At 40.6% G+C, this 18,573-nt stretch overlaps 1 protein-coding gene across 1 annotated transcript in view; it reads left to right on the top strand.

The window, feature by feature from the left end:
- LOC109298112 (putative ankyrin repeat domain-containing protein 31) overlaps window positions 1-18,573 on the top strand; it is a 91,080-nt gene that overhangs the window by 35,800 nt on the left and 36,707 nt on the right. The window contains exons 5-7 of the mRNA XM_019518244.1: window positions 6,399-6,486; window positions 9,379-9,475; window positions 12,760-13,798. Coding sequence (XP_019373789.1) covers window positions 6,399-6,486; window positions 9,379-9,475; window positions 12,760-13,798 — 1,224 coding nt within the window. The remainder of the gene's footprint in view (window positions 1-6,398; window positions 6,487-9,378; window positions 9,476-12,759; window positions 13,799-18,573) is intronic.

The following is an 18,573-nucleotide window of genomic DNA, read 5'->3' as shown; positions in this document are numbered from 1 at the left end:
TTAAAACTAAGTAGATATGTGCTAGTGATACTTGCTTGGGTCTTTCTCTCTTTCTCGTTGTATTTTGCTTTATCTTGTTTAGGGTTGGGTATTTGACTAGTCCACTGGTGGACAATTATTTCAGAAGGAGGGCCACTTACTGAGTTTTGGCAAGCTGTCAAGGGCTGCATGTATAGCCCAACCCCATGACAGGTGCGCCACCCCCTGGTCATGACAGGTGCCCCACCCCCACCATCTTGGGACCAGAAGTCACACCCTCTAACCCCTGACCTTTGCTCTCGGAAGTACTCCTTTCAGCAAGGGGTTTTGCCATCTTGGAACCAGAAAAATACCAAATTATATTAGAAAAAGTGAACATCTAAAACATTCATTAATTTGATTTCAAAAAATATTTTTCTCCTCATTTACATGTGTTTGTGTAATATATACATAGAGGTGATTGCACAATAGCTTGAAATGAAGTCTTACACTTGTATATTGTGGGGGGGTGGGTATAGGTTTGTGGGTGGCTGTGGGTGTGTGGGTATGTGGGGTGTGTGTGGGTATGGGGTTTGTGGGAGGTTGTGTGTGGGGGAAGGGTGGCAGGGGTGTGTAAGGGGTGTGGATGTGGGGGTCTGCATGTGTGGTAGTGCGAGGGGGGGTGTGGGTGCATGTGTATCATGCGGTGTGTGTGTGGAACTCACCCTATGAAAACACACACATGCTGTTGCTGCCTCTGCCTACACACACACACACACTTTCCCCCTTCCTACACACACACACTAACCCTGCCTACACGCAGATACACATACTGCCCCTGCCTACACGTACACACACTGCCCCTGCCTGCACACGCAGATACACACACACAAGCACACACATACACACTGCCCCTGCCTGCATGCGCACACACATACACACTACCCCTGCCTGCATGCACACACACATACACACACAGAGCCCCTGCCTACTCATACACACTTTCTGGCCCTGCCTGCATGCACGCACACACCCCCGTACTGGTTGGGCCCCATGCCCCCTGATCCAGCCATGCAGCCTGGAACCACTTGGTGCTGGAGCGGGGTGAGGGCAGGAAGCTGTGAAATGGCTGGGAGTGGGGCGGGGCTGGGCTCCTGCTTCCTGCTGCTGGCTCCCCCTGGGTTGTTCTGCCCCTGACTCCTGTCGTCTTTGGCAGGCAGCCAGGGTCAGATAAATATTTTCAAAATTTTTAGGGGTCCTGCAGCCCAGATAGAATGGCTGGGCAGCCTGGATGCAGCCCTTGGGATATTTTGCCCATCGCTGGACTAGTCGAATAAACTTTTGTCGATCGACAGGTGAAATATCCATCAAAAATTGTAAAACAAATGCCAATAGGTCCGAATTATATACAGGAAAAACACAAATTTTCCATTAAGAAATGTTAGAAAGCAATAAAAAAAATCCTATTTCTGTCAAGAAAACTACCAAAATGTAGGGTTTTTTTGTTGTAAAATTGCTCTAAACTTTGACCAGTCAAAAATATGCAGTCCATTGTCTGGTCAGTAGACAATATTTGACTGGTCAATTAACCAGTTCGCCAGCCCTAGTATTGTTAAACAGTTAACTCATCACAGCAAGAAGTGCACCCTCATTTTTTATCTGTGTATCATGTAACACATTTTAGGAGAACTATAATGCTGATGATAATAATAAATTAGTATATTATAGGCAGTCAGCATTCTACTACAACATGGAGCAAACCCTAATGAGAAAGACAGTGATGGGAACACTGCTTTGGATAAAGCCTGTAGTGATAAAATGAAGGAACTGCTTAAATCTTATGGTGCTGCTGACACTAGCATTGCTCAGAAAGCAACTGAGGTTACTGGTATGTTGTCTGTTTCATAATGTTGTTTTGCAGATTTATATCCTAGTCTTGAGGAAACAAATGTACCTCAAAATACTGCAGGTTTGCAGATGCTGATTTTTTCATATCAGGGACAGACTTTCTTTCTAGCTGTAGAAATTCTTTGGTGATTATTTATTTATAATAAAAATATAAAATATATTAAATTAATCTTTTATTGTTAGAGTTAGTAGAGTTTCTGAACAGATGTATCTGTCTCTTTCAAATTTATTGATCATCCATATTCTCCCCTCATATAAACCTTGTAGTTTTAGTAGACAATATAGGAATATTTTAGTTAGACTTTATACAGTCTCCATAATGGAAATTGATTTAATCTTTTTTACATATAGAAGATTTTTTCTTTACACTGTGGTCTGCTTTATTTCTTTGTAATCTGTATAATTGACCATTAGACATTATTGTGATTTTATATATATTTCATATTTTAAAATTATATTTCTGTTTTATTAATTGTGGGGGGAAAGATATACCTCCTTCTAGATCAAGAAGATCACCACGGAGTTGTTATGATTGCTGTAAAATGGCTGATGAACCTTTGATTTTGCACCATGATAAGTCTAGAGAGAAACATGATATGGTAAGTGTAGCAGGATGAGGTTGGGTGTCGAATTAGCACACTCCTCTGATCCTCCATTCCTGCCTATGTGGTCCCTGGGTCCTTGTCCATTCATCTGCCATGCCTTTGCTGTTTCTAAAAAATGCTGAGAGGCTGCCTAGGACCTCAGGGGACTTACTGGTCTAGGTCCTACCACTCTTTTTTTCTTAACACTCAGTGCCTTAGAATAGGGACAGACATTACACATAACCGGTTTAAGTGATCAGAAACTGGCTTAAACCTGTAACAGAACAGATGTTCAGTGCACATAAACCAGGTTGAAGATGGCTGAAACTGGTTTGCGATAAACCTGGTTGAATGTAGTATCAGACTTAACTGATTTGGCTCAAACCGGTTTATGCAATGTCTGTCCCAGATCCTTTGCTGGTTTAAGATAAATCAGACACCCCTAGCATCCCAGCATGCCCTCTCGGCTGGGTGGGACTCTCCCTAGCTGGAACTCCAGCAGAAACTTGCAGGCACAGCAGGATCCGCCTGGCTTCTCCCTGCACTATCTCCCCCTCCCCCACTAGCCACTGCTCAAGTTGGAAATCCTCCCTCCCTCCCTCCCTCCCATCTCCCACAGCAGGGACCCCAGTCCACAGACCCTAGGCATGTGATATGCTAGCTAATGCAGATGTGTGTGTGTCTCCTGTTTCACTGGGACAGGCAGACAGAACAGCGACCACTTAGGGCTGTTTGGAGCTAATCAGTAGGTCAGCTGGTAAGCTGTTTAAGAAGAGTTTGAACTAATGGAGAGAGTTTTGCTGATGGGGTGATAAACGCTGTTATCAGACCCTGCTGGCTTGCTCGCCTGTCAGATTGCTGCAGACAGTTTAAATTAGCAGGAAGGGAGATTGAAGAGCTCCATATCATAAACAGATGCATGCACTGCACTCTCCCCCCTTTCCTCAGAGTGCTAGCAGGGAGCTGGGGTCCGGCAACACTCCCACCCCTTGAGCTGTGAGTGGGGAAAAGCCTGGGATGGTGCAGGCAGACTTCCCTAATCAGAATGTCCTGCCAGGACTTGGCCATGCCCCCCTCAGCTCAGCAAAATGCAAGGGAAGTGAGGGCTGCTCTAGTGCTCCCTGGCTTCTAGCCTGAGCCACTGCAGGCATGTGCCTGAATTTCCTCAGTCCAGAGAGAATGTTTGTCTGGTTACAAAGCAGTTCAGCCTAGCCAAGTTAGACTAACCTGCAAAGATTGAATCAATTCAGGCTCAGGCTTTTTGAATGTCTGTCCCTAGCCTTAAAGGCTGTATTCATAGCTTCCAACTGCCCCTACAGCCACACACAAGCCTCGCAGGTGCCAATAATTGGTTATTTCAATGGGCTTTTGGCCCCAAGTCCAATCTCTTGGTTCTTCAGACCTATATCTCTTCAGGTCTTGTCCCTTTTGGGTGCTGGGCCCCTTCCCTGAATCTCTGGCCCTGGCTCCTTCCTCCTCTAGCCATTTTTGCAGCTTGGGCCTGCCCTGGCAGACTCAAAACTCTCCATGCTTCTCTGGCGCAACTGGGGCCTCCAAGCCTCCCCTTGCTAGTCTCTTCCTGGTCCTCCAGTGGGAAAACAAAATGAAATAAGCCCCCACTTTAACACAACATACCCCACCTTGGGACACAAAGGAAAAAAGGATATGCTGTCTCTAACTCATACGGTGCTGGGTCAGGCAAATGAAGCCTGCTCCAGTAATCCACCCCTGAGCTTCATATTGCTCTGCTCCTGAAAGTCCAGTTCCCTCAGTACACCCTCTTTTTCCCTCTTCTTGTGAGAGGGCTCAGTTCCTCCACAGAGATTTCTCTTGTGGCTGTGCATTGCTTTGCTTTCTGATCATTTGCCACCTCCTCTGCTTTGAAGCAAGACCTTATCTCACTCTTTCCATTATCACCTGCAGACCATTACTCCCTGGCCCCCGGGGGGGTTAGTTATTCTGATTATGGACTAATCGGTGGCTCCTTTCTTCCACCCTGCCACCTGCTATGTGGCTAGCATATCTTGTCTTGCCCACTTGTTTACTTGCCCAGCGGCCCTTACAATTAGTCTGATTCCGTTTTATAACAGCAGCTTCTGGCTTCCTGTTACAGTAAGTATAATAATAATATAAGAAGTTTGTTACAGTGTTTTAGAGTGCAGTCATTTTCTGTTTTGTATGTATTTTTACCAGGTAAAATATCCTTGTAGTTTATGTTACGATCCAAGTGTTACACACTGGATAAGTTCATTTGTGTGTTATGCTTCCTTTTCTTTTGGTCATGAGTCTTCTCCATCTGGACTTCTTGTGCAAATATACCGTGTCATTTATACAAATGTACAAATGTGCCAGGATCCATGAAAGCCTCTTGCCAGTATTTCCAAAGTGGCCCCATGGACAGAAATGACTTAACTTGATAACAACATGTTAATTGGAGACATTTATATTTTGATGGTTGAAAAAACATGAATTATTAGAAAATCTGCTGCGTGCAGACATTAAAAACCAAAAAAAACCAAAAAGCAAAAAACCTCAAAAAAGAAAATGGCACTTGAAACGTGGTGTGTTCCCATGCCAAGCCCCATGCATGTCCAGAAGAGGCAGCACCTTAGCTGGACCTGGCTTGCCCAATGTCTGTAAAGATTGGGCACTTTAATGGGGCTTTTTTGGCACTCTTAGCTAATGACTGATTTAATCAGCTTTAGCTAAAAGTGCCAAAAAAAGCCCTGCTGAAGCACCTGATTTCTACAGACACTGCAGAGCGGGGTTGAAATAATGTGCTGCTTCTTCTGGAAAGTGTTGGGGGGGGGGTTGGGGGTTTTTTGTTTTTTAACATCTACAGGCAGCCAAAATTATTTTGACCTAGGTCCTTTACAGGGAGAATTCATGAGTCTACAGCAGCTCCAACAACAGCAAACTGTCTCTACTTCGGGTCACAGACATGCTATGGCAGCAAAAATTGCTGTGGAAAATTCCCTTCATTTTGCCCCCACCCAAAACAATGTTATTAAAAAAGTTTTAGCACATATGGCCACAAAGAAAACCTTGAAAACACTAAGCAAATGTAAAGGGATTTGGTATTCTTCAAATGGCTCCAAGTCAGTGGGTGCATCTACATGAGATGTTTACTACTGAGTTGACTAATTAACTGTGCAGTAAATGTCTTGGCTTCTACATGTGTAGGGTTATTAGGCTGGACTAAATTAATAAACTATTATTTACAAGTACTACACTGCTGGGGAGCTTTTTACTCTGCAGCACTAAACGCGTAGACACTGATGTGGCTGGCTGGGGCATGAAGGTGCTTCAGTGCAGGAGCTGCCTGCCAGCTAGCATATTGAGTCAAGCTGAAACAGCCCTTGGCTGGCAGGCTGAGCCTCTGGGCCCCTGCCAGCTGGGGTTGCTCCAACCCAGCTCACTGTACTATGGTCCCAGGCACACATGCAAATGTTGCACCTGGGAGCAATAATTGCATGTGTAGATGTGCTCAGTGTTAACTATTTCACTGTGTATCATTCTAGAAGAAATATCCACCAAATGTGTTCATCCCATGATCCCAAATCTGCCTCACCATTCTTCTCTACAGATCCCAAAATACCTAAATGGCCCCTGCCCAGTTGCCAAAATCCCCTGCTTTGTACCTGACAGGTTCTCTGATGCAGTTAGGTATTACCAATATAAATATCTTTGGCATATCAAGAATGGAAAATATGGAAACAGTGTTAAATAAGTTTAATTTAATATTAAAATAAACACCATAGGCTGCTGTACTGATGATGCTGTTCATTGTCAGATTTAATTAAGTCTCTTGTTTTTATTTAACTGAATTAACTGCACCAAGGTGCTTTGAAAGCCAAGTATATTGTCTCAGAATTTAGATTCAGTTTGTTTGTAGAATGCATGAAACTTTGTCTCTCTACCTTTTATAATATGTTTTGTATTTGATAGCATGAGTCCATTATTACTGTATTACAAGATATAGAAGAGAAGCAGAAAAAACTGCTACTTTTTGAATTAAGAACCCCCAAAGATGCAGGTAAATGTGAATTCAATTTCAGTTTCCATTATTGTTCTAATATCTATGATCATTATTCTAAGTAAAGAACTTTAATACATCCGTATAGAAAACTGAATTTGAGAAGTAGATTTGTTCTCATGTTTGGGTATATGTATTTTTCAGGGGTACTTCTGATCATTATCTGGGATATGTATAAGAATAAAAAGGGAAACAGGCTATTTGTTGGCATAAAGATAATGCCAATTTAGTCTGAGCAGAGCAAGATGGGCAGAGAAGAACTAATAAGTCAATAAGAGCAACAGCCTACAACAGTTACCACACAATGCTCAATAATGCAAGTGTCTTATTCATGATTCGGTATGGGCTTTTCAGAGCCCCTCCATAGCCAAGAAAAACTGTGCATGGATCTGAAGAATGGAATGCAACCATTTCATTGTAGTGTAATTATAGTTGTGGGGGGTACCTGTGAAAAAATGGAAAGAAGGAGAAAGAAATGTATCAGGAAGAATGCTGTATATGACATGGCCTTTATATATATTAGAACTTGGAGGGGGGTCTTGGACTCTGATTCAGATTATTCTTAAGAGAACACATCTGATGGATACAACTCCTAGCGCCTCAACATTTCTGTTGCTATTCAAGACAGTTTTGAGCTATTGCCTGGGTTCCACAGGAGCTCAGCTGGCAGAGACTGATTCAGGATTGCTCTTCATTAATGGATGCTCCCTGCCTCGCTTGTCATGTACCGTTCAAAGCCAATACAGTCCAGTTGCAGGCATATATGACTTATCAAATAATCATTCTACTCCTCAACAGAAGGGGCAGGATAGTTGTTTTCTATTGCTGCAGCCCTTCCTGATGTGATTTCCGTTGTAGGGACCTATTATTTGTGTTTGCAGTAGCAGTAGCCAGTGTAAATCCAAACTGATTATAGCGTAATGTCTTCAAAAGTAACTAAATTTGAAAGCTTACAATTTCTGCTGCATCCTTTAAAAAACATGTGGCATGTAAAATTCATACAGCCATACAGAAAAAAGGGATTAATAAAAAAGGTGTGCGATTATGTAAAAATGTATCAGTAATCTGTAAAAGTCCATTTTTTCAGAAAAGGTGAATCCACATTGAATATAGAAAAGAAAAGTTGAGAACTGCTGCTGAAAATTATCAATTTTTCATGTGCTTGTAAAACCAGGAAAGCTTCATGATAAGGCTGAAACAAAGATCTGCTCAATTTTATAAAATGAGAAAATAAGGAGTACCAGGCTTCCCCTGATCAAGGTCATAAAATAAATGAGTATGGTGGTCTTTATTCAGTCCTTAGTGACAAAATAACTGAATAATTTGGCTTTTACTAACCTAAATTGTGGTTGTTACTCAGAAGGAGGTATAAGTATCATCATCAATATAGAGGAACTTTATCATGAAGATAAATTTACAAGGCAGTTAAATGCTGTATACCCAGCTCTTACCAGAAGTATGAGTCTGTCACTTTAATAAGTATAGTATTTTGACACCTTTCTTATTTTAATGACTAAATATACCGGGTAACATAAGAAAGCCATCTTCCTGTAGTTTTCTATTTTAATCTTGCAATGCTCCATTTTCAGATGTAATGGCTGATAGAAATGAAAATTTTGTACTTCCTGTTTGCTAATGGGTTTGATTATATTTGTTTATCAAATTGTCGTATTAGCATCCATAGGGACTTGTTGGTGACCGTGCCTGAGATATTATTGAATCTGAACCAGTTTAAACCTATCATTTTTATGTTGTACTGTAGACCAAGGAAAAGAGAGCATCTAATAGGATCATTTTAACTTGTAAATAAGAGGAGCACAGGGAGATAGTTAGCAAATTGGGTCAATTTTTAATCTATTTTTCTCTTTTGCTCTTTCATATACTGTATATATTTTAATACTTTATGTGAAATTACTCTAGTATGACTAGTATACATTTATTTTTAAATCACATTACTTGAAGTAATGAAATCCAGTCTATTCATGTAATTCATAAAATAGTCAATGTATCAAATTCTTGCTTCTGCATTCTTGATAGAATAAGGAAGATGGGATTTTTTAAAAAGATTTCTGTATCTGAAGTAGGTGCCACATATCTAAAACAACTGAGCAGGCTGAATCCATTTGAAAAAGTAGCTAATACAATAATATACATTACAGTGCAGAAATGTCTCTATACTGATTACTTTACCAGCACTGAAAAGCTGAAGTCTGAGCTGAAGTTTTCCAAAGAATGGTCTCTGTTCAGTAGTAATTTTTTTGAAGCTTTCATGGAAATTAGTGAGCCATCCATGTCTGTGTGTGTATGACCTAAAGGTCATATATATGAGTCGACTCATGTTATGAAGGGCTAGAATTTCAGCTGGTGTAAGTCAGTGCTGATTTATACCAGCTGAAGGTTTGGCCCATAATGTTTTAATTTGAAATACCTGAATGACTTTTTATAGCTCAGAAGTTGTGCTACAGAATTATGTGAAACACCTGGATTACATTCCTTCCCCAGTGCTGTGCTTCAGGAATCACCCAGATGTCATGAGTTATGGAAGCATCAAGTTTAAAGTAACTGGATCCCTTATAACCACGGGTTTAAATCCCCCTAGAGAGTCCCTTTAATGACTGTCTGCATGTTGCTATTGTGCTTCCTTACTTTCAGTATTCAAGTTATTTACATTTAAGTTAAAGTTTAATTTAAATTGAACTTCACTTTTTGGAGAATTTCATCTTGAGTGCTCATACGTTATGACTCCTAATGTGCACGATAGTACTGCTTAGCGCCGTAACAATATTTTCATTTTCCAGCTTTGCACTTGCTGCATTAAAAACTGTAACGATTATAATTATTTCCTAGTTCTCATTTTAATTAACATTTTGGCTATGTTAAAATGTTGCACAGAAATGTATATTCAGAGGCTGTCTCAGATACAAGATACATTGAATGGAATGCTTGCAAAACAGAAAACAGAAAGAGACATGCTTGCTAAAAAATACAGGTATGTGGAATGTAAGTCATGCATTCATAAAAAGGTTGTGGTGATGATGATGACTACTTTAAAAAGTAACATTGGTGGATCTTTGTAGAGCGGTAAGCAAACAGTAATATGTTAGGGACCAGGGCATGAGTAGTTGGGGGTGGTGACCTGACAGATAGGCCAAGTTCAGGGCTGGGTTTTTAGAGAGCTGGGGGTGCAGAGATACCACAGCCAGAACTGGAATCGGAAGCTAAAGTCAGAGTCAGGATATGCCAGGAGTTGGAACCAGAATCAGGAGTCAAGACCAGACCCAGAATATGCCAAAATCAGGAGCCCAAGGTTGGGGTCAGGATTTGCTGGAAGTCAGAACTGAAACCAGTAGTCAAAGCCAAAGTCAGGAGCTAAACCAGTGATCCAGTAGGTGAAGCAAGGAAGCACACGGGGGCCAAAAATGAGTACCTAGGTCGGGCCTGTAAAGGCTAGAGTGAGTGGGGCCTGTTGCCTGTGGCCTTAAGGGACTGGCTGCTATGATTGCCCCACTAGGATCAGCTGGGACCAAGGCACTGATCCAGGCTTGCTGCAACTGGCACTTATTCCCATTCAGTTTTAGGGGATGAATTACCCTGCTTCCCTGATTGAGACTGGGTGGGCCTAGAGCTCTGACTTGGCCCCATTGCAACATGGAGGCAGAACTTTGTGATCTTTATTCTGTCTTTTGTCAACGACTATTCCTATTGGCTTCAGTTGATTTCAGTGAGAGTTTATGCCTAGGGAAATTTTTAAGGTTTGGCCAGCACTTGCTGATAAAATATTTGTACAAATACATCATGAGAAATGGCCCCTTTGCCAGAAGCATTCTGCATGAAAAGATAAACAGAGCAGGAGAAGGAGCACGAACAAAATATTGGGAATGGAGGAAGATTAATGCCACATGCCAAGAAGCTCTCAAAAAATGGAGAGGCTGAGAATGGCATGGGTGGGGATATGCTCATGGCTGCTTTATGCTGTCTAGACATCTGAATTTCTGGGCTATGGTGCACACTGAGCAGGAGTAAGTAGCAGGATGTACAGCTCAATGACAGGCTTGGGGTCTGCATGGGGGACAAGTCCTAGATGGCTTTCTCAAGACTGCAGAGGAATTCTGTGACACCAAGGACTGCATTCAGGTAACCTGAGTCTAGTCAGTTCCTAGACCACAAGATCACTCTTCATCTCATAGAAGATCATTCCTCTGGCATATCAGATGAGATAGGGTATTTAGATTGCTCCCAGACTCATAGAATTGTAAGGCTGGAAGGGACCATAAGGGTCATCTGGTCCAAAACCTGCGTGAATGTAGAAATGTTGTGTCTAAATCCTCCCTAACTGATGCTTATTTAACCTCTTCTTGATAAGGCAGATCATTAGAAAAATTAGGTTTTATATCAAGAGGAGTTAACATTCTAAAATCATCTTTGTGAACAAGCCAATCAGTAGATTAAAAGGCTAGTAATTTCAGCATAATCTATTTAGCATTTATTCAAACTTATCGAATGACTTTTGAATGTGGTAAATGAAACTGCTCTGTGAAACTGAACTGATAAATATTTTTGAGATATTGCAAATGTTCAGTGTTTATTTTTCAAGAATAATGAGTTGCATGCAAGTTTGTGTTTTCAATTTATTATTTATATTCTAGCTTTCTATTTTTAACTTATTTAACTAATTGATCCACCCTTTATGTGTGAACTAATAATTTTTTATGCATTTCTATTATTTTTATCCTAAAGACGTTAAAAAGTCTCATTAGTATAGTATTTTGCATATTTTAAGTATAGTATTTTGCATATTTGCAGTATCTTCTTTTCGTGGTAGTTTTTTAGGCACTATTGAGAGTAAGATGTTTTTCTGTTTTGACTATACTGTATCATTTGTGTGAATACAGATATACTAGTATAAATATATTTATCTCAGTAGAACTGATTCTAGTGTAGGAAATGAAATAACTATATCAAAATATGGCTCCCATAATCTGGTGTATATATATGTTTACCCTAAGGTTTTTACCAGAGTAATACTGATAAAACTTTTAACTTTAGACAAGGACCCAGCTTTTAGTACTGTTATGAACTATAGCAGCATTTTGTTGATAGCTTGCAAAGGTACCAGTGTGAGCTTGTTTAGATAAAACTGCTTGAAAATTAGGTCAGATAATAAATTGCCTGCATAATTTCTTTTAATGAATTTTGAAAGATTTTCTGATAATTAATTGGAATACTTTAACAAAATAATGTTTCACTTACATATTGAAAAGACTAGATTATTGTGAAAGGACAGATAATTTGATAAATGCATTTACAAATAATGAACCATGTGAATTCTTTCTCAAGGTTATTGTTAGGATATTCTTTATAATTTAAAATATAATGGTTTCACTTACTGCTATTTACTGTGGCTTAGCTGAAGCTTGCTGTTGAAATCTATTTCCCTTACTGAAGATTTTATTTAGTAATGTTATTTAGTAAATAAAATTAATTTTTATTTTTTTGGTAAATAAAATTAATACATATATGCACACATTTACCATAGCATAACAAGTTATGTCCAGAGCCACTATCATTTTCTGAAAGGAAAGGCTTGGATAAAGAATATGAAAACATTTATTTTACAGAATAAAAATACTTGAAGAATTGCACACAGTCAATACTCCAGCCTCAGACCTCATCCTGCACTAGGTTTGATCATGCAGAGCTCACTGTAGAATAAGGAAGTGCCTGATTCTGGGCTGGGGAAGACTTTGAATACAATGATACTATGTGGGGAGAGAAAGGGTCCAGAGAGATTCCTGTGGCATTACTGTACCAACTGTGGATTGGCTTGTGGTGCTGAGAGGACTGAAGACTGGCAAGGGATTGCATAGTTCAGGTTTCTCAATTCCATGCATAAATGCTACATAGAAGACCAGAATATTATCTAAATTTTGATTCTGGGGAGAATGATGAGCTCCCTAGCAGAGTTATTTTTGCATACAGTTTGTTATGCATAAGGTGTGTAATTTGAATCTCAAACTTTATTTACAATGAAATGGCTGTTCAGTTTTTGCAGAATGCTTTTAAATAGTTCTGTTCTAGACATGTTTAATATATATATAAAATGAATATGTACATACATTATATATCATTTAATAAATAAACAATCTATAAATAAATAATCTCAATAGATTTAATTCTATATTAATAAATAATATATAAATATATAAATATATAAAACCTCTTTATTTTGTGTTCTTAATTAAATGTGGTGTGCTTTTTATTCCTATCCTATAGGGCTTCAGTGGAGTCTTTTAAACAAGGAGCACTGAGGGATCAACTTGTTCAACTCGCTTCTAGGCAAAAGAGTCTTTTGATGGTTGCAAAAAAACAGAAGGAGCTAGGCCAGAAAATACAAAACTGTAGGAATACAAAGAAAGCGTATTCAGGAGGTTCAAAGAAACAAATACCAAACTCAGTTCCTTCAACTGAAAATGATGACGGAGAGTATGTCACTCCTGATAAAAGAGTGCATCCTGATGTAGTTACAGTTAGTATGGGGCCTGATGTCAGGTTGCTTAATGGAAATAGTTTGGAAGCACATCTCTCTTTAGAAAGTAGATTTTCAGCTCAGGAACGCAGCCAATATCAGAATGGCTCCTTGCACGAGCCAGGAGCAAATGAAAGGGCAATTAGAAGCAAGGTGGTTTCTGCTCAGGCTTTGGCATCTGAAAACATGGTGAGAGAATGGACCGTTGATAAGATGTCAAAATCAAAGTCTGCAGATGCTATGGAAATGGTAACATTGCTTTCAGAACCTGTTTGCATTACTCAAACAGAGTGCTCACAGCTGGAAAAAATTGATTACGCAGGAGTTGCAGTCCAAGGAAGCAAGTCTCCAAATCCCATTGCAGTAACCAGTAGATTAAATATTTCAGAAGCCCAAAACATTGTTGTCAATAATAATATCCATCAGCCAACCACTGATTGTCAACAGGTTCTGCCTGGTAAGAAGCTGCAAAACTACGCAAATAGAAATGAAGCTTCACAACAGCAACCAAGAGTGGTGTCAGAATCCACAGAGAATTCTTCTGTTGGTCTTCAGCAAAATAATAGGACCTCACCTAATGCTAACTTGGAACCCACAAATTTTGCACCAAATATATTTTATTCAATAAACATAAATCAGAATCCTTCTTCCCAGTTTTCTCATCGTCAGGAGAAAGAGCAACAACTGAGCAACAGAAAGTGTAGAAAGAAGAAAAGTCAATTGGTTGATTTGCTTGAACTGGGAAAGATCAAGCCAGGAGAAGATGTTTTAGAGTTCAAATTACAGGTAATTGGTTCCCCACCAAAATAAGGTAACTAATAAGAAATAGTGGAAATAAGTTTGCTCCCTAATGTGGGAAACATTAACATTATATGCTTTATCAAAGCACTGTGAATATTAAGGTTAATCTGCAAATCTCCTTCTTGGCCAGCAGTACACTGTCCTGGTGAAGTTGTGTGCTATACTGGAACTTGCTGGGAAATGGATGTAAACTAAGTAAAGTCCTGGTTTTCTGTTTTCAGCAACTGCATATTTAAGAGTGTGTATTTTGAAAATGCTTGTAACTTGCTGGGCAAAAATGAGACTATTTAAAAGCATAAAACATGTATTAGAAAAAAATAGCAGTGCCTTATCCCTACAGCTAGATGCCAAGCTTCAGGGCTGATCTGTGGTGTGTGAATCCATCAACAGCAGATAACTAAAACAGAACAAGAATGATTATTTGGACTTCTTAGATTAAGAAAGGCAAGAATAAAGTGACCCTTTTAGGCCTGAATGCTTAGCCAGTATTTAGAGTTTTGCAGGTTTTTCCCATTAGGAAAAGAAAATAATGATGGAAATGAGTATTTATCTGATATAATCCTGATTTGTTTAAGAAGATTAATAAGGTCCTGAGCCCCTCAACAGAATAGCAATCAAATTTCAGGAGACAGGTTTCTGTTCCTAGTTCTAAGCCTCAGCCAGCACTCTACCCAAAAGCTCTTATTTTTCTCAAGGTTATACTCGTGCTATCTGGGTCTTTCTTTTTACCTTCTTGATGTGCTGCTTTGCATTTCTGCTGTTTCTCTGTCACAGACACACGGCTACAATCTCATCAAATCTCTGCCCTCATATACCTACAGGAAGCCCCTTGGACCTCATAGCCCAGGCATTGATGAAGCATGCCTGCTGTCAGGTCTCCTGAGTAGTTTTCCAGTATTTCACGTATCACTAGATAAGGGGCATTTAGTGGTTCCCTCATACAGCAGGAGCAGAAGGCAGGGATCATCCTCAATAGCTTCAACAAGGTGGTGTTTTCTCCCATTCCTGGCATAATATTTGTTTTTAATTTGCTTAAGTGTGCCAATAATCTATTGGGTATCTTCAGTGGTTAATACTCAGTTTGGTTTATACCTCCCATTATTTTCCAGTTTTCTCTTAATAAGACTTTTCCAAAAATTTTAAAGGTAGGTGTTGCCTTGCCAAGCAACTTAGCTAATAACAGCATCAAGAAAACTGGGCATGTAAAATCTTTTGGTTGCATTTACATGTTCTGTCCGTTAATATTTGTTGTCATTGTTAACAGCAAAGTGCAATGTGCAATGCTTGGTTGGTTCTTTATAGGCTGTAATATTTGATCTGGAAAGTTCAGAGGTGGCTTCAAGCGTTTTTTTTTTTATGACTGCATGTAGTACTTAGGACACTGTAAAATCCTTTAAGCCAAAAATGTAACATCAAAGGTTTAATCCTGCTCTTAGGCAGATAAGCATGCTACCCGAATAGCTTGTAAAATCAGTTATTTTGCATGTTTACACGCTAGCTGTTTGTACACGATACACAGTAATGTGTACTGGCCAAGTCTTTGTTAGTATAAAAAAGGCCCCAGCAGCTAAAATATGAAGTAAATTTACAAGTAGAACTGCCTTTGGTGGCATAACAATACTAAAATAATGGGTACAGTTATTTGTAGTGTCCCAGCTGGCGCCTGTACCAAGTTAATTATCACTCCAACATGCTAATCTACAAACTGAGGGTTCTTTACACCTAACTCAGGGGTGTCAAACTCACTTGTACCCCAGGTTGGATTAAAAATGCAGGGCTCCTTGAAAGCTGGATTTAGACTGCAAAAAGCTTCACCGGCCTGATCTGAACCTGGTGGCAGGGTGAGCAGCTGTGTTGGGGTTAACACAACTATCATTCCCCCTTCACCACCAATGTGAACCCTTGACAAGGCTTCATAGCTGGGAATTCTGTAGCAGGCCATGCCCTGCTCATCCTACCCCCAAATTCCCAGCCCCTTTGGGAGCCCCATGGAATGGGCAAAATTGCTCTGTGAGCTGGATCTGGCCCAGAGACCATATATGTGGCACCCCGACCTAATTTGTTAAGTATGTAGGGAGCCAGCCATAAAAGTAGAGAATTCCAGAAAAGGCTTTTCTTTTTGCACTTGTGATCTACTTATTAAATCTTAATTGGATGTTTTTTTGGCTTTATCAGGCTAGTTAATTTGCCACACACCTTCTAGTTATTTTTTCTGTCCTTGCAATCATAGGACACCTTTACATGTGTTCTGGAGTGGTGGTGGTGGTGGGGGGGGGGTGATACTTTAATTAGAGGGGCTCTGAGAGCTGCTCTAATTAAAGCACCTCTGTCTTGTATATCAGCATCCCTGGAGTTAAAAATGGCAGTGGGGGTGCTTGAATTAAATCTCATTTGAGCTTTAGTTCATGTGTCCCTGCCACCATTTTTAAGCGCGGGGACATGGATACATAAGATGGAGGAGAATGCTGGAGTGCAGTAATTGCCAAACTCAGGCAGACTTGATTAATCAAGTCTGTTTCAACATGCTGGAATTCCAGCACATCAGAGCAGCCTCCACACTCACATATAGGTGCCCATAGCTATTATGGGTTCAGAAAAGTAGCATCTCTGTATAGGATGTGACAATAGCATAACTAGGGCTGGCTGAGTGATATACCAGTCCTGGGTCTCAACTTAGAGGGAGCACTGGGATGGCCACCTCCTCACAGGAGACTTATATGGGAGGTAGTACCTAGCCATAGGAGCCAGGCAGGCATAGCCCCATGCCTAGAAGTATATCTGGGGGAAAGAGGATGCAGGGGGCTGGACTCAATGATCTTCTGAGGTCCCTTCCAGCCCTAATGTCTATGAAAACTATGAATGATGCTCTCCCTCCCTCCCCCGGGAAGTCTTGCCATGGGAGTCACAACCCTGCCTCTGGAGTTGGGAGGTAAATGAGGCACCATGAGCAGCTCCCAGGGTGCCCAAATCACTACCTGCCCCTCAGTGGCAGCAGCCTTGAGCCCATGCTGCTATGGCAGCATCAGTAGCAGCTGCCACTCAAGTGAGGATCGCCCTAGCAAGTAAGATTCCTCTCCCCCTTCCTCTCTTCCTCTCCCTTCTCCTTCTCTCTCACTCTCCTGTGGATAGCACAATTTCCCCATTCCCCCAGGCACCAAAGGAGCTTGCTACGCCTCTAAATATGCAGACAATGCTCATTCATCCCATAGGAGGCTGTTATTATGTCAGAGATTAGTGCTTAGGCAAAGACCTAAGGCTGTGCCTCCCATTGCAAGGCCTTCTGGAGGGTGGGGTGTCATTCCACTCCTCCTTGCCTGATACACTGCTAAGCATGGGACTGTGTGCCTGCCTGGTCAGCTGTACATGCCTGGCTCATATGACTGAGCTGCACATGCCATGGCAAAGCTGTTTGTTGCTTTGTGAAGAGGAAGAGCAAGATAAATCTGCTTTCTGCTTGATTATGGAAAACCACATGGTGACAAGGTGCAGTGAGTAGTATGTGGTACCTCAGGTTTAACCTGGGGTACAGGCAGCTGATTTGAATAGATATAACCAGAAATGGACCCATACTATCATAACCAGAAGGAGAATTGAGAGATGGATTCAGAACCAAATCCAAGCTTCCTCTTTCATCAATGATGGAGAGAGACCCATGCCATAAAATTTGACATGGTAGGTCAGTATTCCATTATTAGATTCTTCTCTCATTCTGCGTTTGACTTCATACCCATCAGACAGCCCTGTTTTTAGTAGAACTAAGTTGTTTATTAGACTGTTGTTTCAGATGTGGATGTGCAATAGTTGGCAGATTTGGTGGATATGCAGCAGTTTTCCAAACACAACCACTGAGTTAAGTACATCTTAACAGTGATAGGCATATTATCAAAGCATGCCTTGGTCACGAGTCTAAAGGATAAGTTGTGGGGTGAAATATCCCAGGCATTTAAGACCATTTTTACAGAGGGTCATGTACCTTGAAAATTACAGACTGATCAGGGGAAAGAATTTTTAAATAAGTCTTTAAGCAAACTATTAAAGCAGTATAATATTCACCATTTTGTGATAAATAGTGAAGCAAAAGTGGCAGTGGTAGAGTGGCTTAACAGAACATTAAAATCAAAGATATGGAGGTATTTTACAGCCCACAATAACTTTTGCTACACTGATGTGTTACCAGAGTTTATAAAGAGCTATCACCACAGCTTTCACAGATCTATCTGTGCCAGACCTGTTGATATGAACTCCTCAAACTCTCCGCAGGTGTGGAAAACTGTGAACAAGGAATATTTTAAAAATAAAAGAAGCAGTGCCTCTGTCTAAAAAAGGAGACCATGTGGGAGTGACCAAAAGGAGACCAGAAAAGGAGACCAAAGGGAGATTTGAGAGAGGTTATGAACAAACGTTCACCAATAAGATTTTCACAGTGCATGAAGTCATTAAAACATGTGCAGACCCCCATATACCACCTAAAAGATTATGAAGACCAACCTATTGTGCAGTCTCTACCCTGAAAACTACAAAAAGTGAACCCCAAACAGGATTCATAGATTCATAGACACTAGGGCTGGAAGGGACCCCGGAGGATCATTGAGTCTAGCTCCCTGCCCATGGACAGGAAGTCAGCAGGGATCATAGGATCCCAGCAAGATAAACATCTAAATGTCTCTTGAAGGGGTTCAAAGTAGGTGCTTGAACCACCTCCAGCGGCAGTCTATTCCAAACCTGGTGGGCTCGGACAGTAAAGAAGTTCTTCCTTATGT

Source organism: Gavialis gangeticus, unplaced genomic scaffold, assembly GCF_001723915.1.
Source record: "Gavialis gangeticus isolate Ggan-Ray unplaced genomic scaffold, GavGan_comp1, whole genome shotgun sequence".
In the NCBI taxonomy this organism is placed as follows: Eukaryota; Metazoa; Chordata; order Crocodylia; family Gavialidae; genus Gavialis; species Gavialis gangeticus.
This window is presented reverse-complemented; position numbering and strand designations above follow the sequence as displayed.